This window comes from Enhydra lutris, unplaced genomic scaffold, assembly GCF_002288905.1.
Source record: "Enhydra lutris kenyoni isolate GAN:26980312 unplaced genomic scaffold, ASM228890v2 scaffoldscaffold86, whole genome shotgun sequence".
Classification (NCBI taxonomy): Eukaryota; Metazoa; Chordata; class Mammalia; order Carnivora; family Mustelidae; genus Enhydra; species Enhydra lutris.
The window spans coordinates 2,360,099-2,387,202 of NW_019154170.1; the positions used below are offsets into that span (position 1 = coordinate 2,360,099).

Here is a 27,104-nt window from a genome sequence, read left to right on the forward strand (position 1 = left end):
GTGACAAAGATGGAGCCCAGAGAGGGAGGCGACCAGCTCATCCCCACACAGCAAGAGGCAGCAGGCCTCCCGGCCAGCACGGCTTCCCCAGACGGGCAGACAGGACTCCCTCCCAGGCACTAGGGGCACAGCCGCGGGGCCCCCGGAGACAGAGTCTGGCTGACCTGGGGAGGCAGTGCATGGCTGTCCGGTCTTACTCACTGGGATGCAGTTCCACGTAGTCCGTCCCAGGAGTCAAAGCCCGATGCGGGGAGTCGACGTGGGGTATGGGGGCAAGGGTGTGCGGACCGGGGACAGTTGGGGTCAGGGAAGATGGAAGGTTCTGCAGATGGGAGGTTGATGACGGCTGCACAGCAGTGTGCAAATATGAATGCCACCGAGCTGTATGTGTAGACGTGGTCAGAATGGGAAATTCCATGTTCTGTGTATTTTACATTAAAAAAAAAAAAAAAAAAAAAAAGCACAGCAGCCGTTCAGCAAGGACTGGGCGCATCCTGGACACAGAGACAGAGCCTGGGGGACAGAAACACTGGAGGTAGGGCAAAGGACCCAGGAGGGGGCGCTGTCAGCACACGGCTTCCGGAAACCCTAAGAGCCCTTTAAAGCTGCTCCTTCTGTGCTTTCCTGAAGGAACAGCCATGGCTCAGCAAGACCAAGTATAATTCACACAAGGAGATGAAATAAAGAGAGAAAACACTTTAAATAAAGGGTATGTGAACAGAAACACGTTTATTACAAAAAAAAAAAAAAAAAACTAAAACAAAAAAAAGAACAAAAAAAACATAAAAACATTCACATTGTATTGAGCTACAATATGGCAGCAGATAAAAAAAATTATTGTACACAGTTTAAGATAACTCCTAACAGAACATACTCTTGTAGCCACGTGACAGAACACAGGGATCCGAGCACTCAGTAGCGGCGAGTGAAGCGGGTGTCGTTGGGTCGGCTCCCCCGGTTCTGTCCTCCAAAGCCCCCCTGCATTCCACCGCGTGGGATCACGTGGCCCCGCGACGCCCCACCTGGGGCGAAGCTGCCGCGCCTACGACCAACACAGATCCCGGGTCATGGAAGCCCATGCTGTGCAGCCCCGCGCCTGCCTGGCCCGCTCGGTTTCTAACCTTCTCCCAGGCGAGCCACCATGCAGGGAGGAGACCGGTAAGAGGGACAAGCAGCACGCGACACCTTACCCTGACATCCCTCCCCGGTTCATCATGTGACCCGGCCCAGAGTGACCAGACATACTTCTTTCACCACCTACAAGAGATCCAATCCAGACAGCGCCTCAGCGCGGCCCGTGGAGTTCGAAGAACACCAACGTGGGGCTCCAGTCCCTTCCCCGAGCTACTGGGTCAACCAGAACCCATAGGTCCCAGCCGAAGCATCAGCACAGGAACCGCACACACCCGCTGCCCTGGGTAAGTCGAGGCAGAGAAGTGAACCACACCTCCGTTTCCCCCTCCCCAGGTCCAGTCAGTGACCAACAAGACCCTGTGGCCTCAGGGAGAGCCGAGAAAGTTCTCCCTGCCAAGAAGCAGCTTGAGCTTTCCGGTGCTACTCCAGAGAGAGACAGTCCCGGCGGAGAGCCAGGCTTACCTTGCCACCTCTTGTGGTCCCTGTCTATCATGCCTCCGTCGGCGGCACCCTGCCATGCACGGTCGTCCTCTAGTCTTCGGCCATGGTCCCCCCAGTCACGTCTGCCCCTTGGAAAAAGAGAGCTCTGATTTGGATTGCCCCTCTCTGCCTTTCCGAGTAGCAGGGGTGGTGGGTTCAGCATTCTGTGTGCCCAGTGCCCATCCCTGAGTGGCGGGGGTCTGCGGGAAGCAGGACCCGGCTCCTGGTCCGAGGCTGCTCAGGGCTCTCAGGCGGCCCAAGCAAAGCCAGTGTGCTGGGGCGGGGCTGGCACCCATCTTTCCCTCAGGCCAATGGTCCTGAGCTGGACACACCAACCGAGCCAGCAGCGTGAGGCCTGCGCAAGCGCGGCGGGGTGCAGGACACAAACCTGGGTGGAGGAGGCAGCCCCCGGCCCTCGCTCATCCTCTTGTCAGAGCCGTAGCCGCCCCACCCGTCGCGGGAGTCCCGCCCGTGGCGCTCTGGTCCTCCGTGGCGTTCGGGGTAATGCTGGATATTAAAGAACCAGGAAAAAAAGAAAGCTCTGGTACCGAGCCTGGCTCCCAAGGCCGTTAGGGCAACAAGCTAATGACGACAGCTCACAAGTGCAGCTGAGCGCGCAACACATGGCCTCGTGCCACACGGGTCTTCAGCCTGTGACCGCCACATCCCGTCTGCCCGTGGACCAGCGAGCAAAGTCGAAGAACGGAGTCACAGAATATAGAAACTGAGGGCTGAGATTCACCCTAATCCAAGCGGAGAGAACTCGGGCACCACGGAGAAGAGTGCGGGGCCAACACACAGTGCTACGCCGAGGGCCTGTGCTCCGGCCCTGCAGAGCCACAGAACGAAAGGGCCGCTGGGGATCCCTGACCACACTCATTCTGGACCCGACGCCCCTGGGCCAGCCCACCGCCAGCCACCCTGGGGCCTTGCTCGTGGAAACAGCGCCGGCACAGGCCATGGGGATGCTTGACTCCGTTCTGGATGCCATCTGAAGGATGGATGGAAGGGGAAGCTTCCCATTCAAAGAAAAGCCTGTTCTGAAGGTTTATCAGAGTGAGAAAATGAGTGAGCATGTGGGACTTGGGGGGAGCAGAGAGAGAGAGAGAATCCCAAAGAGACTCCCTGCTTAGTGTGAGCCCAACATGGGGCTCCATCCCATGACCCCGAGATCACCACCTGAGTCCAAAACCAAGAGTTAGACACTCAATAGACTGCACGCCCCAGGCGCCCCTAAGAGAAGCTGCGTGAAGTAAATGTCCACCCGTCCTCCACCTGCACCCTGCCCCGAGTGCTGGGAACGTCCACGGCTCTTAGAGAGCTGGGGAGGTGGCTTTGGTTCCACTGAGGGTCTCACTGTCCCACAGATCCAACCTGTGGCCCTGGGGTCATTTGTGCCAAGATCACATTCTAAGTAGTAAGACCTAGAAAGGAGTCCCGGTCATGAAGCCCCTTGGATGAGTATGCCGGGCGCCCTGGTGCTGTTCCTGTCCGTGCTCATCTTCACCATTAAGACAGGAACTCCCAGAGGCTGGGGCGCGCATGCTGCCACCCGGGAGCCCTAACCACCTGGGCCTCCACCCCGCTTCCCCTGGCCTCTCATTCCCAAATGTGTGCAGACATCTCGCTCATCTGTAGAAGATGGACAAAATACGGCACTGTTCCTTCTAGGAGCAAAATCAAAACCCAAGAGAGTCCAAGAAAGTCAGTGCTGCCAGATGGCAAGAGCTGTTAAAATGAAACCCCAGAATAACATTTCCATAAAGAACCTTCAAAACACACCAACCAAAAAAAAAAAAAAAAAAAAAATTTTTTTTTTTTAAAAACGTCATCTTGTGATTTAAACCATTTCCTTCACTTTTAAACAATCACAAATATTTTAATAAAGAACAATCAGGGCGCCTGGGTGGCTCAGTGGGTTAAACGTCTGCCTTCAGCTCAGGTCATGACCCTGCGGTCCTGAGATCGAGCCCCACATCGGGCTCCCTGCTCAGTGGGAACCTGCTCCTCCCCTGTGTGTGCATGCATGCCCTCATAAGTAAAATCTTTAGAAAAAAACAAAAACAAAAACAAGGAATAATCTTTTATCAATAGCCTTCTAAAAACACAAAGCTGAGAGAGAAAAGACTTTTAAATAAGGCCCATTTCTAGCTCTACCTGATACTTCCCCACATAGCCACGCTCTGCCGTCCGACCGACCCCTGTAAAGGTTCAGCAAGGCCAGAAGCCTGAACCAGTGCTCCCCTCTGTGTCCCCTGCCCCCACCTGCCATCCAGGGCAGCACCGCTTAGAACAGTGTGCAAGAGGAAAAAAACCTGTTTCAGACTCAGGGGCGCTCTGGGTACTAATGGTGGGCAAGGGAGCCCGCAGTGCCCAGCAGCTGCACGTGAGGGACCCGGCTCGCGTGGCTCTCAGCCCGCTCCGCCCCACTCCCCCGCGCAGGCGAGGAAGCCCCCTCAGGCTCACAGCTGGAGACACCTGCTCTGCCCAAGTGCCGGCACCAGGACGCGACTCTGTTCTGGTTCTGGAATCTGGACATTTACCCACCGCGCTCAACTTCATCAGAGAAACTGGAGACCAGGTGTACATTTAACTGCGTCCCAGATTCACCTCCAGGAGCAGAGAAAAAGGAATCCTGTGAGGAGTCCCCCAGAGCGGGCAGAGGAACCCCCTCCATCTGGCCACTGCAGGCAGCCGGCCCCTACCAGGCCCTTAGGAAGAGGGAGGGAGCCAGACGGGAGCGGTCTGTGCTAGCCCCAGGGAAAGGACGCCCCCTGGGCACAAATTCAGCCCAACAACGATGCCCTGACCACATCCTTCCCTCGTTCCCCACAATCTTCCAAGTAAGCCCGCGGAAGTCAAGGCTCTTTGGGGAAGTTCTCAAGCTAAGTCTAAGACAGGAAAAAGGAGCCAATCAAGCCCATTTTCTAACGCACTCACCCTGCAAGGCACTCTGGGTGTGGCCCAGAGAGTGAGCTGCCTCCCGAGGCCACCCCCGGACTCGCGTGTGCTCAGCTGCGCAGGGCACAAGCATGCAGCCGGCCTGCCAGCCGTGCCTGAAGCTCTTTAGCTGGGACTATGGAGGATTATTTACTCTTATTCAGAGGCAGACAGAACCTCAGGGTCAAGGCCCAGAGAGGCTCCAGGATACACGGCTTCTCCCCCTCAGCTGCAGAGAGAGGAGAAGGCACGCCAAAGGAGACAGAACCGATCCCAAGGCAAAGCTGGATTCAACTGGAGTTTCTGACTCACCTGTCCTTCTCTTTCTCCCATCATAGATCTTGAACCTTCTCTCCTGAAAAAGACAATTTACATAAAAACCTTAAGGAAAGAAAAATTAAGTCGGTTAGGCCCTCCCAGACAAAACACTTCCCACATGGAAACAAGGCACTTCATGCTCTGATGGTTCAAGTGGGCCCGCAAAGCCTAAAAGGGCTGACTCTAGTTCTCAGGCATTTAGAAAAAGAGAGGAGAGGAGAACAGAGAGCAAGAGAGAGAGGCCAGGGCCAGGGGACCGGCTGACCTGTCGACAGAGTGGTCCGGGTAGCGGCCCCGGTCCCTGTGGTCAAAGTCGTGGAAGCGGTCCTGGCGGTTGAAGTCAGAGTGGTAGCGCTCGTCCAGGGCAGCCCGCTTTGCTTCAGGCCAATAGGCATCGTCGCGCCTGCAACGGGAAGAAAGAGGTGAACCTAGTTTCTCCTCCACCTTCGTGACCTCCAGGGGAGCTGGTGAGTCGGACCCTCCAATGGTCCTCGGCTCCTGTCACTTCCCAAAATGTGAATGGACTTTATGGTGGGGGGGGTCTTCTCTGCTACGTGATCTGAGGGGGGCTGGCAGGGTGACGTGGGATCCAACCCACGTCAGATCCGCTCTATTTCCTCCAACGTGCCCCGCGTCCTCTGCACGGAAGAGCTGCGGCTTCCCCGACAGGAGTGGGCACACGTGCGCCCCTGCGGGTCACCTCCAGAACTGTGCACGGCCTCGACCAGGACAGCAAGCGAGAGGCCGGACCCTGAGCTCTCCTTCGCACAAGGGCTCTCCTCCGAGGTGGACTTGACCCAGCAAAGACACCAGTGGGAGGGCTCTGAGACGCACTTGAAACACACCGTTTGAAAACACGTAGGGCCGTAATGGACTCCCATCATCAGTATTTTGCACAAAGGTCCTAAATCCAAAAATAGCACAAAGTCCCTGAAGAGCAGTCCTGCTAGCCGTCACTTGGGCCCGCTCTGAGCTGTGCAGCTGACAGCACAAGAATACAAACAGGTTTTTCCCAAGTGGGGACTCAGGCGGAGATGCCTGGATCAGACCAGTATGGGGACTACCACCTCCGACTCCCAACAGCAGGTCTAAAATCAGGTCCTTTTCAACGGGGCTCATTTCAGTATTCACACGTCACACCTGGTATGTCTGGGAAACAAAACAATGTTCTTGGAATAAACCAGAACAAACCAGTGACAACAAAGCCTAAAAGGGGGCCCGAAGGAGCCGTTTTTTGGTCTCTGGCTGCCTGCTTAGCCCTCGCATGTCACGTGTGGCTCTTCGAGTCCGTACTCCCTCCTCAGGGGTCTGTGCTGGGACTTGAACTTGAGGCTTCACCAGACAGGCGCTGCCTTGCGCAACCATTTCTCCACCCATCCCTAACCACCTCCCAGGTTCTGGACGAAGTAAAGGACGTCAAACAGGGCTGTAGCATGTACCCGTGCTGCCTCCGGAACAAGACCCCTCCGTTCATGTGACCCTGGGGTCCATCCCCCAATCCTGAGCACCCTGGGGCCTCCGCCGTGGGGAGCTAAGAGCAGCCCGACTCACCGGCCGTCCACGTCGTAGGGCCTCCGCACCGCCGGCCGCCGCTCCTGCTCGTAGCGCAGCTCCTGCTGGCGCCGCAGCTCCTCCCGCTCGCGGTGGATGCGCTCCTGCTCCCGCCGGCGCTCGTGCTCCACGTGCATGCGCTCGCGCTCCAGCCGCTCCCGCTCCATGCGCTCGCGCTCCAGCCGGTGCCGGTGGAAGGCCAGCCGCTCGCGGGCGATCTCCAGCCGCTCCCGCTCCTCCCGCTCCCACTGCGCCTGCATGCGCTGCTCCCACTCACTGCGCTCACGCACCCTGCGGGACAGCAGCAGCTGCAGGGGCCCGGGCCACGGAGCTGAAGGACACGGAGCACAGTGCCCACCCCGCCCACCCCGGGGAACGCGGACCCGCCCTGGGGCGCGGCACAAATGCGGACTCGGGGCTGTGCCTCCTACTACGGGTCAACTCTCGCAGACCCGCGAACGTGAGGGCAAGGGCAGCGGGGCCCTGCCATGCTCACACAGGCCCCGTTCCACGTGGTTCCTGCCCAGCAGGTCATGAGGGCAAGAGGCGTGTGCACACTGAGGGTCAGCTAGAGTAGGAGCTCAGCCTCGCTCCCTGAATATTTTTTCTGGAGCTCCACATCTCATTCCACAAAACAGCCCACTAACAACAGAACACACTTTTCACAGCAAAGCCAAGTCTCACCGAAAACCTCTGCTCCCTGACCCATGAGCTTCAATGAGTCCCCACGGGACTAGGACACGAGCATCGAAACTTCTGGATGCAGCTGTACAAGTTCAGATGAGCTAACCAACCAGCAGGGGCCTGCAGTGGCTGCATGAGGTGCTGGCAAGGCTGCGTGGGGACCCGTGGCATCTACTCTGTCGCCAATTTCCCTGCTGGCCCCTGTGCGTGTGGTGGCGAGAAGCCGGGGACGACAGCTGCCAGGCTGTCCTCCCACACGCCCTGGCCACCCACACACAGATAGGGTCTATAACTGCAGAAATGCATACTCTGGCCTCACTGTGCTTGTGGTTTGGACCAAAACAGCTACTCCTCTCACATGCACTCCTGATGCTCAGCGAGGTGGAGCCCACTGCACGACCAGCAGCGTCTGGCCTGTCCCTTCCAGCAACTCTCTTCTGTCCGCTTTCCGGTCATGTTACCGTTGCCTTATTGCACTGATTTCAAATGCATTTGTTCTCATTGCTCACGTACGGAAGTCACATTTGCATTCAGTCAACTTCTCCTCTGTGACATTCTGGGCTGTCCAACCCTAACTCCTGAATTCGCTCACGTTCACTTTCTATGAACACAGACGTTATGTTTCAGGTTCACGTTTATTCACCAGTGTATGGTGAGAGTTTTGTCACGGACGTGAGCGGGAGACCCAAAGTGCTGTGTAAAGAATAGCCAAGTGGGGGCGCCTGGGTGGCTCAGTTGGTTAAGCAACTGCCTTCAGCTCAGGTCATGATCCTGGAGTCCCCTGATCGAGTCCCGCATCAGGCTCCCTGCTCCACGGGGAGTCTGCTTCTCCCTCTGACCTTCTCCTCGCTCATGCTCTCTCTCACTGTCTCTCTCTCTCTCTCAAATAAATAAATAAAATGTTAAAAAAAAAAAAAAAAAAAAAAAGAACAGCCAAGTGACCTGAAGCTACTTGGGCTCTAGTCCATCCTGTCACGTTCGCAGATTACATCCCTACACGCGGATGGATCAGGTCCGCGGCTCTATCTGCCAGTTACCTCAAGAAAAGTGCCCTCTGCCCGCTGCCTTGCCCTTGGAAGCAGGAAGCTGTGAGTGTGGACTAATTAAAAACAATGCCTTACCCCCTTTACTCATTCTTACTCTGCCAATAGCACTAATGGGTTTTTTTAGACTATGAAGCTTAGGGGGGCTCAGTCAGTGGAGCATCCGAGTCTTGGTCTCAGGTCATGATCTCTGGGTCATGAGATTGAGCCCTATGTAGGGCTCTGCACTCAACAGGGAGTCTGTTTGATATTCTCGCTCTCCCCCTCTCTCCCCACCTGCCCCCTAAAATAAATAAGTCTTAAAAAAAAAAAAAAGGTTTCTTGATAGGAAAAATTAACTGTTGTAACTCTCTCCCTACATACGTTCCACTGTTCCTTTTTCCCTTTCCACAGCTTCTGGGGTACATCTGGAATGTTTGCTAACTAGCGCTACTGTACCAGGAAGGCATTCCAACTCCCTGATGTTACCTTCCATAATCTTTAAAAAGAGATGGGCCGGGGTGTCCGGGGGACTCAGTCGTTAAGCAGCTGCCTTCAGATCAGGTCATGATCCTAGGGTCCTGGGATCGAGCCCCACATCAGGCTCCCTGCTCGGCAGGAAGCCTGCTTCTCCCTCTGCCCGCTCCCCCTACTTGTTTCCCTCTCTCACTGTCAAATAAATAAAATCTTAAAGAGAGAAAGAGAGGGGTGCCTGGGTGGCTCAGTGGGTTAAGCCTTTGCCTTCAGCTTGGGTCAGGGTCTCGGGATCCTGGGATCGAGCGCTGTGCTGGGCTCTCTGCTCAGCGGGAAGCCTGCTTCCTGCCTCTCTGCCTACTTGTGCTCTGTCAAATCAATCAATCAATCTTAAAAAAAAAAAAAAAAAAGAGAGAGAGAGAGAGATGGACCTATGTGCTTCTTTGAGATCACTGAAAAAAACACAAAACAAAACAAAACAAAAACCACAGGATGAAAGCCAAAGGAGTCAAGAGGTTTAACGCAATATTCCACAGACAGAGGACTTTGGAAATACCCCCTATGACACGATTGTAACTAGTCCAGAGATACACGCAAACCAGTAACACTCCTGGACACGGACTCACCTGCGGGACTCGGAGTCTCTTGACTTCCGAGGCTCTTTGACTTTATCAAAGGACACAACTGACCGCTTCTCTCTGCTGGCCGACTTGCGATCCTGGCTCTTGGAAACCTGGTTCACCAAAAATCCAGAAGTTAAAGCAAAAACAACAACAGAAGAATCAGGCGGATCCAGGTCCCAGCATCCAACATGGAGGCTGGAAATGAAGACTGTATGTTTAACGAACAACCAAGTAACAAGGCGTCCCCTCCTAACACGGTCACGTTTTCCTTCTCGGAATTCAAAGAGCCTTATCTCCACGCTCAACTACCCCCCAAGTACTTCCAACAGGGTCAAAACGGCAGCACTTCCACGCCAAAACTTACTAATGATCGTAACCAATTTTTTTAATACTTTGTCTTCTGCATCTACAATCAATTCCTTACTCTTGTTCTTTTCCTTAACTAAACAGGCAGTGAGCGCCCGACCACAGCTACTTCTGGTGTATCTGAGGATTCCCGAGTGATTTTTATGAGATCGTCCCATCTCAGCCCTGGAGCTTGTACTCCCATTTTGGCCATTATCCAATTACCTTACGTAAAATAAATGTAAAAGAGCTCCCATGTATTACATATTTGAGCAAACACAAGCAGACTGAAACCTTCCGTATTTGCAAGGCTGGCTTGCCAGAGCTTCGACGGTTTGTTACTTCGCAGCATGCGGTGGCATGGCCGGCCTGGGGCTGCCACCTGGGAACTTAACACCCAGAGCACCTCCAGGCGAGAGCTCCCTGGTAAGGGCGGTTCACTGGGCCTAGACCATGCAAATGTGCTTTGTGCTGACCACCTGCTCTCAAATCTCAAACAGAAGTTTGGTCTGTACCTGGCAGAGTGCCTATGTAACCAGGCCCCAGTAAAAACCCGGGGTGCTGAGGCTCTAACGGGCGATGGTGATGGGCGCCCTGGGCGGGAGCAGTGCCCAGGTGCCACTGCACTTTCAGCGCTGCGTGAGCTCACGGGCAGAGGAGAGCTCCAGGGAGCCTGCAAGGGTCTCCCGCACACTCTGCCTGAGTCTATTTCCCACGACCTGGCTGCGTGTCCTTACTGCACCACTGGAGTCAATCTTCATTGGGCGTGCCACCACAGGGTAAGCCCAGCGGTCCTTACAGCGAATCACTGCATGTGGGTGGCCTTGGGGACCCCCGGACCCGAATCTATCAAAAATTGCATTTATGGACAACAGCTGCTCAAGACCCTAAGAGCAGGAGGAGTGAAGTGGTAAGAACCCGAGATGGGTCCTCTGTGAATTGTGTTCTGTGGAGCATGTGCAAGGACAAAGAGTGTGGGACAGAACCAAAATGGAGACCGGACTCAGAAAGGCAGGAAAGGCTGGCTGGGTTGTATGTGAGTTTAGGAATGCACGATGGAGAGCTGCTGAAACTTTCAGGGGAGGCAATGGAAACAGCCAGACATGGGCTGATTCGAGGCGGGGATGGCGGGAACCAACCAGTCCCATATTTGAATTTTGTAAGACCAGTGCTCTAACCCTTGACCTACTGTGGAACCTTCTCCACCACATCTGAATTTTAAAATTAGCTTTAGGGAAATAAAATAAAAAATAAAAAAAAAAACTCTCATCAGGAAAGAGTTAAGTATTTATAAACGAAAGCTTTTTAAACTCTTTGTTTTTTAGAATATCAAGCTGTCTACAATTTGAAAAGGTATACCACCTTTCTCTTAAATGAATTTAAGAATTGCCTGAACTATATAAGAAACATAGATGAAAGAAATGCGATATGAGAAAATACTATGCCCTAGTTAGAAAATTAATACTCACCCTCTCTTTGGATCCTGATGTTTTGACACTAATAACAGGCACGCCTTTCGATTTATCCATCACCACGGTCCGCTCCGTTCCTCTACTTCCTACAGGAGGAAAGGAGTTGTGTGACGTAAGAAACAGGAAACACTCAGACTAGCAAAAAGTACTCAACTCTATGGCAAAGAAATCCAGTCTGTGCTGCTGACTGAATACAGCGAACCATGAACCACACCAACCAGGAAGAGAAAAAACACAGGTGGCATCTCCGGTGACAGCACCTGATTTCGTAGTGCGAGATCGCTCTGATGGGCCAGGTTTCTGATCGTCTTGGTCTTTACTCTTTTCCCCGCCTCCGTCTTCGCTCTTCTTAACGTCCTCCTTCCGATCGGCTTTATCTTCCCTCTTAAGGTTCGCAGACCTAGAAGTAACGGCCCAGGACACACAAGCGTGTTACATCCCATACTTAAGAAGCGAAGCAGCCCCAACTGGACCCTTGGCCCGAGCACCGCAGGACCAGGAGACCGCCTGGGCCGGCACGAAGCGACAGTGAACAACAGGAAGTCCCCCCTGCTCTCCCCAAGTTCCCCTGGCATCGGGCCTGCAGGAAGGACCGTCTCAGCCGCCACAGGTGAGACCCTTCCTCCAAACCTAAGAAAGGAAGGGGTGAGGGGCCCCGCGGCCCCCCTCCAGCTGTGGAAAACGTGCAGACCGGGAACTACAGAGAAGGCCCCTCTTGGCCACAGCTCCCTTGGAGCAGAGCAGTACCTGTCGCTGGTGCTGGCCTTCTCCTTTTTCCCCTCACCCTCTCTCTTTTCAGAGGTCTTCTTCCCAGTAGGCTCATTTTTCGCCTGAAAAAGAGAATCAAACCCAAGTATTACCACAGACACATACACGTTACCTGATATGTATATAAAAGGTCGCATCCCTGGAAGAAAATAACCACTTACCTTTTCCACTGAGATCATCTTCCCGTGGAGCTCTGTCTTGTGCAGCTGGTTAATGCACTCTGTGGCCTCTTCTGCTGTGGACATTGTAACGAAGCCATAGCAGCGAGCTCCAGGACTCCGGGCATTTGTCACCACCTTGGCACCCACCACCTCAAAGGAAAGCACACAAGCATGGCTCAAACAGGAGCCCCCTCCAGCCCCTGTTGGAAATGAGCAGGGCATCGCAGCTCACGGTGCTTTCCGCGGATCCTCAAGCCCTGGCGCCCTCCCTGGGGTGCGGACATCGGGGAGGCCGTCACCTGGTGCCTGACAAGTGGCACCTGACAGCGGGGAAGATGATGCTATTGCCTCACTGCAACTCCTCGGAGGCTTTGCTCCCCCCTTCCGGCCGCTCCTCCTGGGGACCAGGACGGCAGTGCCGAGGAGCGGCACGGAAGTGAGATGCGTGGCACGCCGCTGCTGGCATTCCACCAACCGCATGTGCAGTGAGGTGGAAGACAGGCCTGCGGATGGAGCCCGACAGACGATACGTACTCGGAGCAACCGCGAGACAATGGTACGCGCGTCCTGGCGCTACAGGCACATCGTCACACGCGACTCAGTTTTCCTGACGGCCCACAAGCCAAGGGTTGGCCCCCAGGCTCAGGGAGGTCCCACACAGCCTATATTCCCATTCCTATTCCTGTATTAGACCACAGGGAGACTCAGACCCAAGGGAATTTCTGAAAGAGCTGGTCCCTGACTCAAATACCCGAAGCCTGCAATGTACCCAGGACACTGGAGGCCCCGGGTGACAGGTCCCTGCTGGGAGCACCCACCTGCTGAGGGCCACAAAGAATCATCAAAGGGATGAGCCTCAGGGACTCGCTAGTTACTGCTACAGGCACGTCATATTTAATTTTGCTCGTCAGTTCTTGGACATCAATAACCAAAGTAAATACTATTAGTTTTCTCTGCTGTGATCTGTTGAACCCTTAGTACGAATAAAAATCCGTGTCTTCGGCTTGCCCCAAAAGCTACGTCTAAGACAAGGAGCCCAGGATATTGAGGACGACTAGCAAAGCGACGCACCACGGGTGCTGTGAAACACACAGGGACCCGCAGCAGGCCTTGGGGCCAGGGGGAGGCAGCTGCTCTACCCATCACGGCCACAGCTCACGGCCGAGTAGGGAGGGAGGACAGGCGGGCACTCCAGAGGGCACGTGGCCAGCGCTGGCCCAGCTGTGGGTGAGAGCAGGGGAGTGGAGAGTCACGGGGCAGAGGCACCAACAGCTCGGCTCCGGCTACACACACCATCGTGAGGAAGCAGTAGCTCTGAGGACTCCCAGATGTAGACAGAGGTTCACGCGGGGAAGGGGCCAGGCTCACGGCCACACAGCTGTGAGCAGCGGAACTGTGGCCTCCAGCTCTCCGCACCCGTCTGGCTCCACAGGCCCCGTTCACAACCCCTTTCCACAGCCTCACTTGTGTTCTGAAATCATCCCAACCCACCCTCTGCTACGACCCCCAAGGCCCTCCCTGAGTTTAAGGCCCAAAACCACAGAAATGAATTCAGGAAATCCTCTGACTGAAATGGTGGCCTTCGGCCGGGGAAAAGGAAGAAAAAATACTAAGTTGATGTGGGCTCTGGGACCTTCCACCACTCTCACCTCTAGCCATGGACAGACAGATCGTCCACAGCCATGAGCAAATGTGAGCTTCAAGAATGGCAACGTGTTGTTCAGAGCAGTCACCAGGACGCGACAATCGTCTGCATGTCAAGGCCATACTACACTGGCTTCAAAACATTTTCTTCTCCAGAAGACCCCTGGTCTTACCTTCCCGTATTTGCTGAAAAGATTCTTCAAATCTGTCGCTCTGGTAGTAGAAGAAAGTCCACTAACCCAGAAATTTCTACCACAACTGCTCCGACCTATTTCAAAAGAAAAGCCTGGTCAGAAACACCAGACTCACAGGAGCCCGAACCTGGAAGACTGCAGTCATCCCAGACCAGACACTTTCCCACCTCTCCCAGATGCCAGCTTGGGCAGCAGGGCCCACCCCCTGCCCTCACACAACCCTTGCGAATGCGCACAAGGCCCACCAGGGCTGCGAGCAACGCCACTTGTGACAGCGAGTCAGGGGCAGTTAGGGCCATGAGGAGTTTGCTCCCTTAGAAGTCACCCAATAGCATTAGGGCAGTGCACCGGGGCGGCTTCCGAACATAGAGCTGCTGTCGGGATGAACCCAACTCAGATGCTTCTCCTTCTTGTCACAAATACCTTCCCACCTACATCCCTTGTTTGTATCCTAGGCTGCTAAGGACTCTGAACCGACAAAATGTGTTCTCCATTAGCGATTTTTTAATAAACAGAAACGGTGTTGATAAATCTGATGTGCCAGGTAACCCCAAGGTATCCTGAAACCAGACAAAAGCTTTCCATTCGCAAGTGTCCCTGAGGCTAAGGCATCGGCAAATGGGGGGGGGAGCAGTCAGATTCAGCGACCTCGGGGGGTCACGGTGCGCTAGCGAAAGCGAGAGTCGGCTTCAGATCGGTACCTTAACTCTGAGGACCTGGCCTGCTGCCTACAACCCAGAACCTGCAGACTGAATAGCAGAGGAGCAGAGAAAGGCTTCAGGAGAGGCGGAGGCAAATCTGGGTGAGAAGCGCGGCGCGCGGTGAAGGAGACCCGGAAAGGCCACCGCTGCCAAGGCCAAACGTGGTGCGAGAGACGGACCGCCGTCGCCCCAGTGACCTACCCTTCTCCTCCTTGGAAAGCCTTTTTGTATCCGACTCATCTTCGACAGAACTAGAGACAAAAGATAATGTCACTCGAGAAGGAAGCAGCAGAGACGAAACAAACTCAAAATCGTAGAGCGCGTGCTGAGGTTGCATACCTACCCGAAATTTAGTTCTGAAAAAGTGATACCCCGACAAACTGGTATTGGAAATCTGACCTAACCATAAGCTTTCAGACCCACAGGAGTTAATTAATTCTGCTGGGCTAAAGATAATTAGGAAGAATTAAAGAAAACAACCATGACAGGTTGAGAAAAGAAAAAAGATTATGTAATCAGTTTAAAATAAACAAAGAGAAATAAAACATGGTTCAGAAGTAAGCTACGACTGCATCAGTCTGGCTGGCCAATTGCAGAAAAAACAGCTTATGTGTGTCATTAAATGACCAATGGAAAGGAGATAGCGTCTGGTCTAAAACTGAGAAAAAACAAACCTCATTTTCTGATCAGCGCCCTCACTGGCTGAGGACTCTTTAGGAGCCGGAGGGACTTCATTACAAGCTTCAAAAGCAAACTTCTTCACGTCTTCTTTGCTATCTCTGGGGTCTGGGCTTGAGGCTTCCGGGGGCGCTTCCGCGGCCTCCTCGCTAGAGGCTTCCGTGCGCTCAGAGGCTTTACTACTCTGCTCAACCGGCTGCTCTAGCCCTACAGGCTCACAGTCCGTCCGCGCGCCACCGCCTGGCTGCTCCACGGGCTCCCTTTTCACTACCGCTAACAGGGTGTCTGCCCTGCTCGCCTGAGCTTGCGCTGTTGACTCGCTGGCCAAATCTAAGTCACCCTCCTCCGGGTGGCCGCTGCCAAAAAGGTCCTCTTCCTCCGCAAGCTTTCTGTCTGGCCCCACGCTACTTGTATCCTGTGCCAAGGGCTGCTCCAGCTCGGAACCTTCTTCTTTTACTGGCTCAGATTTACAAGTTTCCCCCAAAATGTCGAGTATTTTCTCATTTTCTACGGATTTAACAGGAATAGAATGGCACAAGGTTTAATTACCAGGGAAATAAAGCAATCACAAATGCGGAACTGGCACGGCTGCCACACTAACACGAAGAGAACCGCTAGCTACACAGAGATTGGAAAACCCGCGGGTACACAAAGTTACACCGGTTACACTACCTGCGCTCCAACCGACTGCTACAGTAAGCCGCTACGCTACATGGAAGAGAAAAGCATCCCAGAGATTTAACCCCCAAAACCTTCTGGCTGATTCTTGACAGTCTTCATTCTGTCGTCGTTTACATAGGACTCTTCCAAATTTAGCTTCCAAAGTCCAAGGTGCTTAACTGAATGTATCACCATTCACTGAACAGCTCAATTTCCAAATTTCTTTGAATTTCTTTTAACAGAACAGTCCAACATGAAAACCAGAATCTCTTCCGTCGGTGCTCTGAGATATTTGCAGTCCAGAAAGTGAATAGCATTTGTTTGGAATTCTCATGAAGAAACGCTTTCCTCTTCTGGAATCCAGTTATGTCTCAATGTTTTAAAATGCGTCTCCCTACAGCTACCTGCACTGCCTGAATTAAAAACCACAAAGTTAAGACACTGCCCAATATCACAAGATCTGTTTTGTGGGGAGCACAACAATGAGCTCGCGAGAGGCATCATGCAAACTTTCTACATACGTTTAAGTGCCGTTTAAAAAGGCATGAGATCGGTTCATCTCAATACATTCTGTGACATGAGAAGCGAGCCACCTTCACAGATCTGGTGATACGGCTGGGTTTCCAATCTCTATGATCCTGGTCTGTTCTGGGTCGTAACCCTTCAGAACAATGTCTACTATAGTAAGGCAACTTTTTAAAATTAAAGAATTTAAATTAGAGAAGGTGGAAAGCTAGAATGGTTCAAACCCCCGCTGGTAAGTTTTTCATTTAACAGTACCTGGCTCCAAGGATGGCTCTTCAATTTCCTGCAACGAAAAACATAAATAAGATTGTGCCAGACGAATGAAACCTACAGCTTCTTTACACCAAAAACTGTAACTAAAAAGGGAATTTCTAAAACACGTACTAGGAAACTCACAGACGCGACAGGTGGAGAACCTAGTCACATTCAGGACAGAGCCCACACACCACAGTGCACCTGGCCCGCCTCTGCCCAAGCCCCGCCCCACCCCCTCCGCCTGGGCTGCTCTCCAGGGGCCCAGGACCTGGTGGCTGCTCCTGTTCGTGCTGCCTCGTTTCCCCAGCTCCTGGCAACGTTCTCACTTTCCATGGCAATGACCGTATCACGTGCCCATCTGTCCCCCTAGACTGAACTCTTAAAAGCCAAGAGAGCAGTGTTTTTGTCTACTTGGAGCATGTAACAGAGTGCCTGACATTTACCAGTCATGGTTTTCCCTTAATGTAGTTTAACTTCTGAAAATTTGAACGAGTGAGGGAATAGAGGCAGCACAGGCGGTTCGACCCCTGTTCTCACTTCTCCTGGTCCTACCACATCTGCACCTGGTCACCTGAGCACTCTCAAGGATGACACACTCCTCCTCCCTTATCTCTTCCACCAGCATCCCCCCTGGGCCACCTCTAATTCTTAAACATTCCTGAAACCCTTCCCAGGAGGCCCTGGCTGGCAATCCAGACCACTGCTGTTCCTTGCCTCCAACGGCACCCGGTTTTACTGTCCCTACGCTGTCTATCTGCCACCATGGAGAGCACAAGGTTCCCCTGCGGCCTATAGCCTTCAGCAAAGGCCCCTCATATCAACTGTCTGCTGACAGGCCCATCTACACCCCTCCTGATCCCCAGCTGAGTCCCACACATCCCCCAGCACTTAGCTCAGGGGCCATCTCCTCCCAGAAAGGTTTCTCCTAACGGCTTCAGAGGCCGCCCCACTACAGAAGAGACTTTCTCTCACTACGCGGTCCTCAGCGCCCACAGCCCCTCTGCATGAGGACCTTACCCTGGAATTCCAGCCACTACTGATGAGCGCTGACTAGGTTCCAGGCACAAATGTAAACCCTTTACATACACACAGTAATCATCAGCCCTAATGGGTTGGTACTATTAGTACCGTCCTGGCACAGAGTGGCTGACAAACTGCCTCAGGACACACAGCAGAGCCACGTTCTGCACGATGGCTGCCTGAGCGCGAGTCTCTATGAGCCCAGGTCTCTCCCCAGCACTGCTGGTTTGTACTTCACACAGGAAGGAAGGGCCCTGTGAGGATGGCGACATTCATCTCTGCACACAGGTCTGACACACCGCAGGCACGAACACACGCCTGGGAGAGGGGGCGGGTGGTCTGCACCTTCGTGGGCGCTGGCCTGCCATTCTGAGAGCCCCGGGAAACTGTTCACTTTTTTCATACGTTCATTCTGTGTATCTTGTTTCTCAGGCAACATACCCCATTCTGGGATTTAACCCCGCAACTAAAGCCAAAGATCGTATTAGGCAGAATTCTCTCTGTAACTTTCTGCAGAGAGAAACAAAATCTATCCCTATCTGTGTCTGTAAGGGTTTATGTATTTTCCACTTTAACACAGGAGTCTTGGACCTAAAAAGACTCAAGAAAGTGACAAGACCCAGCTCCCCTTTTCCCTTCGGAGCCAAGAATGGGTGGTGTCGCTTTGCAGCTAGAGAGAGGCAGTAGCCCTAAAGGTGGGCTGGGTTTTCTTGAGGTCTGCAGCTTCCTTGAAGCTGGGATTCTGACTTCCCCGTAACTATCCTTGCCCCTGCCTGGCGGAAGCAAATGCAGATTGCATCTGAAAGAGGGTTCTAATTAAGCAGTACAAGTGAATAAAATATGACAGCAAAATACCCCCAGAACCAAAATCAGCAAAACAAAATCAGCAAAACCAGCAAAAATCAGCAAAAGCTGACTGTATTTTCCAATGAAAATCACACAGCTATCCAGGTTAAGTTTATTCCAATGGTTTATGTATCTAGGTAGGCTGGCAGAAAAATTAAAAAGGAAACTCAAGACCCACATTTATGTAAATCCTACCTGAAAGTTAGTCCACATCTCACTTGTTCTCATCTAAGATTTAATATTTACACAGATGATACAGTCAAGACGATAAAGTCATCAAAAGAAATCTGTGCATTTTCTATGAGACAAATTCCCAAAGGCAGAACCAGACCCCGCCCCCCCAAGATTTCACCTTCCCCAGCTGTGATGTCAGTGTTCTGGCCACCCCACCCTCCGAATCCTCATCTGGGCCCCATTAGTAGTATCTCCTGGAGGGGGAGTGTCCCTCAACCCCCGCCACCATCTCCCCTTACAAGTCTCTCTGCAGAGAATGCCCCCCAGTACAGATCAGACAGGCAGCCTTTCCCCCCGAAATCAAATCAACAAGAACTTCCCCAAACAGGCCCTCCTCTCAGCTGCAGATAAGCCACAGTGCTTGTAGGGGAAGTCAAGATGGTAAGTCCTTTGTGATAGGCCTGTTGTATCTGGGGAAAGTGGAAAGCAAAGTGTCTGAAGATGCCAAGAGGGCAAACAAACCTTGCAATGACTTTTACTTGGGAATGCCATACAACGTCTGAAGGCGTTTGCAGAAATGGGAGGCTAACCTGATTCTAAAATTCCTGAGACATACAATTTACCTGTAATATAGTGAAGTCAGATGATGAAGTATCTAAATTGTTTAAGGTTTCTTTGTCCTCTATCTGTAAAATAAACAAAAATACAGTTTGCAATGTCAATATTAGATAACACAACAGTACATCTGTATGAAAAGAAAGAGCAATAAAAATCACTTATGACAAAATTCTAAACACAACGCAGGAATCCAAACAGCATTAGAGATGGACTTCACCTCAATTTAAAGAAACAGTACCTGCAAATAGACTGGGAAGCCCACTATGGTACCACTGAGGGTTTTAAGGTACAACCAAAGAAAGAAAAACAGAGTTTAAGTTGAGCAGAAAAGAGATTAAAATGAGATAGCACACGACTCTCCCAAGTCGACGGGAACACCAGGTTTGGGGGCTGCTCTCCTGTGAACAACGACCAGAAGCAGACTATAGAACGGATTCTTGGATCTCTGGGGCCATCACCACTTCTCCAAGCCCGAATGCTTACTGCTACTGCTACTGAACCCACTGCCCCAGGATGACTCTGGCCCAGACTGAGATGGCATATCTGAGTACTGGCCTCCTAAATTTCCTAGAGTGCAGGGACAGGAACACAGGACTGCCAAGGCAGGGGGCCCACGGAGGCCCCTCTGTTGGGGAAAAATGGCTGGTATGTTGACCTCCTATTCCAAGAGGTGGGCTCTGCCCAAAAAGGTGGGGGTTCCCCAAACACATAAGGGAGGTTCGTAATATTACTTTGTGAGAACCAAAATAATTTGAACTGCTTGCTGTAAAGCCCCAAGGCTGCTGTATTTTAGGGAGGGGGATCATTTTGCAAATATTTTACCAACAACATGTATGGCTATTACGATTACCTGAGTAGGAAACCACCCGTGCGCCACTCCTTCCTTGCCCTGATGCGACTGTCTTCAGACCATGAGCGCTCACAAGAGCGCAGCACACGTGCATTCAAGACCCCCTCTCCTTTCTCTGTCCACACGAGTGGCAGCACATTCTGTCCCCTGCCCTATTTTCACTTCCTTCTTGAGGACTGTTTAGTTCGTATGAACCTTAGTTCATTTACACGGTTATGTAACAGTAATAACTGTACTACTGGAAAGAGGAATATAATCATACAGTAACAACAATACCGCTATGGTGTCACTATATACCAGGCACAGTTCTAAACCAAGGTCAGCAAACTTTTCCTATCAAGGGGCAGACAGCGAGTATTCTAAGATTTGGCGGGCCAGATGGTCTCTGTCGTGACTACTGTTCAGGAAATCGGCTGCCACGGATGACTGCCACAAATGGGTATGGGTACGTTCCAACCGCTCACTGGCCAGTCTGAGGACTCTGGATCTAAGCTATTAATAAATGTTCATCTATTCAATCCTCCCAAAACCTATCATTTTTACAAGTGAGGTCCAGAGAGATTAAGTAATTTGCCCAAGGTCACACAGCAAATCAAGTGTCAGACCTCTACTGAATGGGCTTAATTCTTAACTTACCCTACTTCCATTAATATAATTTAACCATCACTGGCAGACATGTAGGATATTTCTAGGCTTTAATGAGTAAAGGTATGAATTTTCTAATCAGAGGAGAAAAAAACAGCCGTTAGCAAGAGCAGCTAATAAGGAAGGGTATGCCCTTCCTATAACTGCGCGAAGCATTTCAGGTACTTTCTAGGACACCAGCGAATGAAACTTACACCAAAGTAAAATTATACACCCTATTTGTATCAAAATGAGAGCCACTTCTCAAAATAAAACTTCCCATTCAAAGATGACAGTCCGCTAATTCTCAGGATACTCAGAATCACTTCCAGGAGGAAATGCAAAAATATTCTAAGGCATGGCAGAAGCGGATCCACTAGCAGAGAACAGGGCTTCTGTCCCCTGGGGTGCATGGGACACTCACCACAAGAGCTAAGACACTTCTCAACAAAGTGTTTTCAGAATGGTCTGGATTCTACGCATGAACAGATTAAGCACCGTCGCACGGAACCGGCACCGAGAGAGCTCAATTCCAAGCATAAACCTTATCATCTCTCACGACATTCACGGCGCATCCTAGAGAGACACTGCCGAGTTACCTACAGCGTGTTCTTGAAGCTGCTCAGGAAGCTCTTTCATTTCTCCCTCGACCAGCTCTCTGCTCTCGGACAGGGACTCTGGGAGGTTATCCGCATCGTCGTCTTCGACACAGTCGGCGACACTCCCGTTATCGATTTCTGCCTCATCCAATACACTGATATCCATCATGTCGATGTCCTGCAAGTTCTCCAAACTAGTTTCAACATCCTCCTGCAACAAAACAGACCCCAACCGTCACGTGACTGCCAGAGGTCGGTCCACCAAGCCGATTCACTGACAAGGCTGCACATACCTGTCCATCCCCAGAGTTCTCCTCCAGCCCGTTGTCCTCCACGCCCTCTTCTTCTGGTTTACGCCCTGAAGAGAGAACAGTTTACAGAACCAGATCAATGACCTGTATCTTCCAGAAGCAGTAACTTTTACAGGCCCTAAGCATCACGGAAGCAGACACCAAAACCTGTAGTACTTCCCAATTTCGGAACGGTAATTCTGGAAGCGTAAGCCCGCTCGCAGCCCAAGCACGGGAGGTTCTGTTCTCATCAAGTGGGGAGAGCGAGTCTAAGGAGCTGGAAATGAGAGCTTAGGGTCAAGGTAGATCAGACCTGTTTGAAGGCCTGGCCTTCGTGTCGAGTAGCTTTGCTTGTGGGGAAAAAAAAGTATTTCATACAGTGTTTTGTTTTTTAGTTAAGAAACATGGGGCATATTTTCCAACAGAAACGGATACAAAACAAAATATAAATAAACAGTAAGAAAAGCCACTCATGGGGCGCCTGGGTGGCTCAGTGGGTTAAGCTGCTGCCTTCGGCTCGGGTCGTGATCTCAGGGTCCTGGGATCGAGCCCCGCGTCGGGCTCTCTGCTCAGCGGGGAGCCTGCTTCCTCCTCTCTCTCTGCCTCCTCTCTGCCTACTTGTGTTCTCGGTCTGGCAAATAAATAAATAAAATCTTAAAAAAAAAAAAAAAAAAGCAGCTCTTATTTCTTACCCCTGCCAATGTTCTAGACAAAAAAGGAAAACGTTTATACCTGAATATATCCTTAGGTTGAGTATTTTTTTTTTTTTTTTTTTTTTTTGTTCAGGAGGCTGGACTCATTTTCTGGCTCACATTTCAATTTTTAGACATATTTGACTCGACTGCTTTGAAAAATGAGGAAATCATTTCCTCTTAACTTCTGTCACTCAACCTTTTAGTATTTCTCGTGAATAGATTTATTTTAGGACACTCACAATCTGTTCTGAAGATGCCAGTTCACCGTGGGCAGGCGCACGGGCACACTCCTCTAAATAGCTTTTATGTGGCCATTTGCCTTTATTTTTTTGTATAAATTATAAGGATGAATAAAAAAAGAAATAGGAAAATGTAAAAGATAATAGAAATGCCAGGGCTGAAGAGAAAATGGAGATCACTAGCCATGATAATACTGAAAGATTAGGGGAAAAGTGAAGTTTTGGGTCTAAGAACAGGCTTGCTACAATTAAACTTACTCTCTACACCATGAGGAATAAAATCCCACGTATGACATACGAGACTGGGTCTCCAAAGCAGAGTGTTGCACGGTCAGGTGATGTGCTCTGGAGCAACTAACTGCTCCTTATCAAGGGCAGTGCTCAACTTCTTTTGTGACTTAGTCACAAAACAAAAAAACTCACTTCCCTCAACACCTTTTCCCCAACATGAGCATCAATTTCTTAAGGGCATTAAGGGTTTTTTGAGGAATGTAAAGGAAATAGACACTACCTTGCTTATACTCAAGAATTAAGCTTTTAAGTTTATGAAATGTGTAATATTCAGGGCAAAAAAGGGGGGGGTAAAAACCCAAACCTAATCATTTATACCATAATTGAGATATTTTAAATTTTATAAATAAATAAATAACCCTCTCATGGATAAGAGCTTCCTTATTATATGTGTTACCTCGGTTTTCTATATTCCTTTTTTTTTTAAGAGTTTATTTAGTTATTCGACACAGAGAGCGAGCACAAGCAAGGACAGGGGCATGGGGGAAGCAGGCTCTCTGCTGTGCAGGGACTTAGACTAGGGGCTTGATCTGGGATCCTGACCTGAGCCAAAGGCAGATGCCCAACCGACTAAGCCTCCCAGGCACCCCTGATTTTTCCATATTCTAATTTCATTCAGGAATATCTTTCAGGAAATCTGAAAGGTTTGTCAGGAATACATTATTTAAAAACATAGATCATGACACTAATAGCAGAATTCAATGTATTATGTGAAAACAGCCTTAGTGGCTGGCTGGGAATACCATTGCCATTTTGTAGTATCTATGACAAAACATGCCTCGAGCTTTTTAAAAAATGTCTGGAACTCAAGCCAATGATCTTTATGTAAAGATATCAGGAAGTTGCACCAGCAGCATTTCCACAGACTTATATTTGATAAAGCTGAAGTCATTCTAAAATATATATATTGGTTTTTATCCAGTTCTATCCTAGTTACTGGAAAAATCTAAGTAGGTCACCACAAATTTGCAATCCTCTCTCTCCCTTTCACAAGAGAGGCAGCAGGTTTCTAACAAGCAAAATCAGTTTTCCACTTTCACAACCACCTTTGCCCCAGAGAATAGCACAGATATGCTGCAGCCCAAACCCCCTGGGGTGGGGTGGGGGAGCTCTCTCAAGTAAGAAAGGACCACAAGGGAATGCGTGCTCTTAAGAACATTTAGTCTTGGGGCACCTGGGTGGCTCAGTCATTAAGCATCTGCCTTCAGCTCAGGTCACGATCCCAGCATCCTGGGATGGAGCCCCCATCGGGCTCCCTGTTTCTCCCACTCCAGTTCCCCTGTGCTGTTCCCTCTCTTGCCACCTCTATCAAATAAATATATAAAGTCTTTAAAAACAAAAATGGGGTGCCTGGGTGGCTCAGTGGGTTAAAGCCTCTGCCTTTGGCTCAGGTCGTGATCCCAGGGTCCTGGGATCAAGCCCCACATTGGGCTTTCTGCTCGCTGGGGAGCCTGCTTCCTCCTTTCTCTGCCTGCCTCTCCGTAGATGGAGATCTGTCTGTCAAATAAATAAAATCTTTAAAAACAAACAAACAAACAAACAAAAACACTTAGTCTTGAGTACATACAGAAGAAAGCATAACCCTGGCTGGAAAGCTGATCAAGAAGCACTATTTGAGAAAAGGCACCCTACTTTCTAGAAAGAAGAAAAAATGTGCTTAAGCCAATGCAGAACTGATGAGAATGGAAACCAGAGCTCTCTGGAACAAAGTCGAGTGCTTGCTTCAGCACCAAGGGAAAAGGTGCCCCTCAGATCCTTCCTCCGGAATAAACGTCATCCTCATTCGCAACCTCCAAACTGGAAGGCACGGCTCTACCCACCCTGCTCTGGCTTCCCTCACCTGGCCCCAGCCTCCCTGCCTGGGATCCCAGCTCCTCTTGCCCTGCAGAGCTTCTGCCTCAGGGATCATGTCCGAACTCACCGGTGGGATTGCCTCCCCCGACTTCTGCCGGATTCCCCCACAGCACCCCGAGTGGGCAGGTCATTACTTTTAAAACATATTTGATCATAAATACACTGACGTACCTATATCCTCATTTTACCGTGAGTTTTACTTCAATGGAAGAGTCGTGCTCCTAAGTACCTTCCCGCATAGCATGCGGACCCTCCTGCGTGTTTCACATCACGCCGAGCGCGTTCTTCCGTTTGTGGCCCCCGTGCAAAGAGGCTTCAATTCAGCACGTGCAACAGCTGCCCACCTCTCACTCCCTTGCCAGCATGGGACACTGCGAGCAGTGTAAGTTTTTACGAGTGTGAGAGACAAAATGATAATTCTGCTTTTATGTGCCTTCCTTCAATCCCTCCCGAGAGAACGTTTGTGTCCACAGGCCATGTTTTTTTCTCTGATCTGTGAACTGCTTATTCACAGTCTCTACTTTGCCGACCGGACCGCATGTTTGCCTTACTGATGTGTAAGAATACTCGACGTTTCCTGGATATTTGTATTCCTCAAGGCTGCTTCTAAGTCTGTTGCGCCCGGATTATTTATAATGTCTTTTGCTGAATTAAACCTTTCATGCAGCTGAGTTTATTTGCCTTTTTGTTTTACTTTTAGTGTCCTTTCAGGTCTCCCTCACCACGGCGACTATAAAAGTACTATCCTAGCCAGAATGTCTATTTTCCACAGAAGGAGGAAGAACAGGTCCTTCCCCACCGTCAGATAGAGCCAACTGCTCCAGCATCATCTACTGAAAAACCCTTGGAACCACCTTTTATTTATTTGAGAGACAGAGATCACAAGTAGGCAAAGAGGCAGACTGAGAGAGAAGGGGAAGCAGGCTCTCCACTGAGCAGAGCGCCTGATGCGGGGCTTGATCGGAGGACCCGGATATCATGACCTGAGCCGAAGGCAGACGCTTAACCCACTGAGCCACCCAGGCGTCCCTAGAGCCACCTTTAAAAAAATATATATATTTTAGGGGCGCCTGGGTGGCTCAGTTGTTAAGCGTCTGCCTTCAGCTCAGGTCACGATCCCAGGGTTCTGAGATCAAGTCCCACATCAGGCTCCCTGCTCAGTGGGAAGCCTGCTTCTCCCTCTCCCACTCCCCCTTGCTTCTGTTCCCTCTCTTGCTATCTGTCAAATAAATAAAAAATCTTAAAAACCATATATATATTTTAAGTAGGCTCCATACCCAATGTGGGGCTTGAACCCGTGACCCTGAGATGAAGAGCTGCTCGTGTTAATGACTGAGCCAGCCAGGCAACCTCAATGCCACCTTTAAGACGAACAAATCTTCAAACTTCCAACTCTTTTGATAACCTACTAGTAAAATGAGAGCAACTCTATGTCACTGATTATTCAGAATTTCAGTTGTTATGCACTTTCTTTTAAGATCAGCTTGGGGCTGATCAACAACTTTCTAGCAAGATCATCACACCTAGGAAAACCTCAAAATTAGTCATGTCACAGGTCTTAAATATTTCCTTTTACTTTTATTTTGTCATTTAAGAACACTAAACATGTTTTTTTAATATCCATCCTGCTTCAGTCTCAAGTATGACTGCCACCTCCAAAATCCAAGAGAATCAATTAGTAAACAATTTTAACTAGCTAGCAAGCTCAGTTGGTACACAGCTCATATTAGCCAGAGCTTTATTTTTTCACATTTCTGAAGCTGTCACTGGCTAATTCAATTGCTTTACCAGGATTTAATTTCATGAGGCTTATTCAGTCCAACAGACCTTACACACCCCGCACTGGCCTACAAGGTACCACTCTCCACAAAAAAGGACAGGGGAGCCTAGAAGAAATGGCTGATTCCCAAGGTGCAGCAGGAAGTACAAGAGATTGGAATGCCCTGTTCTGCCAGAACGTAAGGAGGTGCTCAAACACGGACAGGGATACGTCAAAAGGACACACAGGTCAGCCTGAAGGGCTCTCACTAGAATAAGAACATTAAAATAATCATCACAAAGGTTTATAACTTACTGAACGAAATAAGACTCTCTAAGTACACACTGATAAATAGGAAAGAAGGGCGAGTCACCCCTTACAGCAGAAACCAACTAAGAAATGTAGATAGGATAATAAATTTAGAAAATCACCAACGGATAACAATCAGTGGGTGATAAAACTAGTGGAGGATGAACAAGATATTTAGAGAAGTCTTACAGTTTCTCCCCCAGAGATAAAATTACAAAGGGTAAGAGAGATACTTTCCAGTGGAGAAACCTGACCAGCAGCACTTTCAGGCAGTTACTCAACGGGACAGCATGTGCCTTGCGAGGGT

General features: G+C 50.5%; 1 protein-coding gene across 5 annotated transcripts in view; it reads right to left on the reverse strand.

Moving 5' to 3' along the window:
• Nucleotides 1-728: 728 nt before the first annotated feature.
• Nucleotides 729-27,104, reverse strand: part of LOC111161732 (scaffold attachment factor B) — a 34,422-nt gene continuing 8,046 nt past the window's right edge. The window contains exons 3-22 of one of the 5 annotated variants that reach the window (XM_022525613.1): nt 21,654-21,718; nt 21,365-21,571; nt 19,293-19,355; nt 18,691-18,723; nt 16,630-16,657; nt 15,186-15,696; nt 14,713-14,762; nt 13,790-13,884; nt 11,973-12,122; nt 11,791-11,873; nt 11,304-11,443; nt 11,041-11,129; nt 9,230-9,336; nt 6,424-6,714; nt 5,138-5,275; nt 4,867-4,909; nt 2,003-2,121; nt 1,597-1,703; nt 1,191-1,257; nt 729-1,042 (exon numbers count right to left, since the gene is read on the reverse strand). In XM_022525613.1, the coding sequence (XP_022381321.1) occupies nt 913-1,042; nt 1,191-1,257; nt 1,597-1,703; nt 2,003-2,121; nt 4,867-4,909; nt 5,138-5,275; nt 6,424-6,714; nt 9,230-9,336; nt 11,041-11,129; nt 11,304-11,443; nt 11,791-11,873; nt 11,973-12,122; nt 13,790-13,884; nt 14,713-14,762; nt 15,186-15,696; nt 16,630-16,657; nt 18,691-18,723; nt 19,293-19,355; nt 21,365-21,571; nt 21,654-21,718 (2,516 nt within the window). In that variant the 3' untranslated portion in view covers nt 729-912. Of the gene's footprint in view, nt 1,043-1,190; nt 1,258-1,596; nt 1,704-2,002; nt 2,122-4,866; nt 4,910-5,137; nt 5,276-6,423; nt 6,715-9,229; nt 9,337-11,040; nt 11,130-11,303; nt 11,444-11,790; nt 11,874-11,972; nt 12,123-13,789; nt 13,885-14,712; nt 14,763-15,185; nt 15,697-16,629; nt 16,658-18,690; nt 18,724-19,292; nt 19,356-21,360; nt 21,572-21,653; nt 21,719-27,104 lie in introns of all 5 variants that reach the window. The other 4 variants (XM_022525616.1, XM_022525615.1, XM_022525614.1 and 1 more) reach the window with 4 other exon arrangements.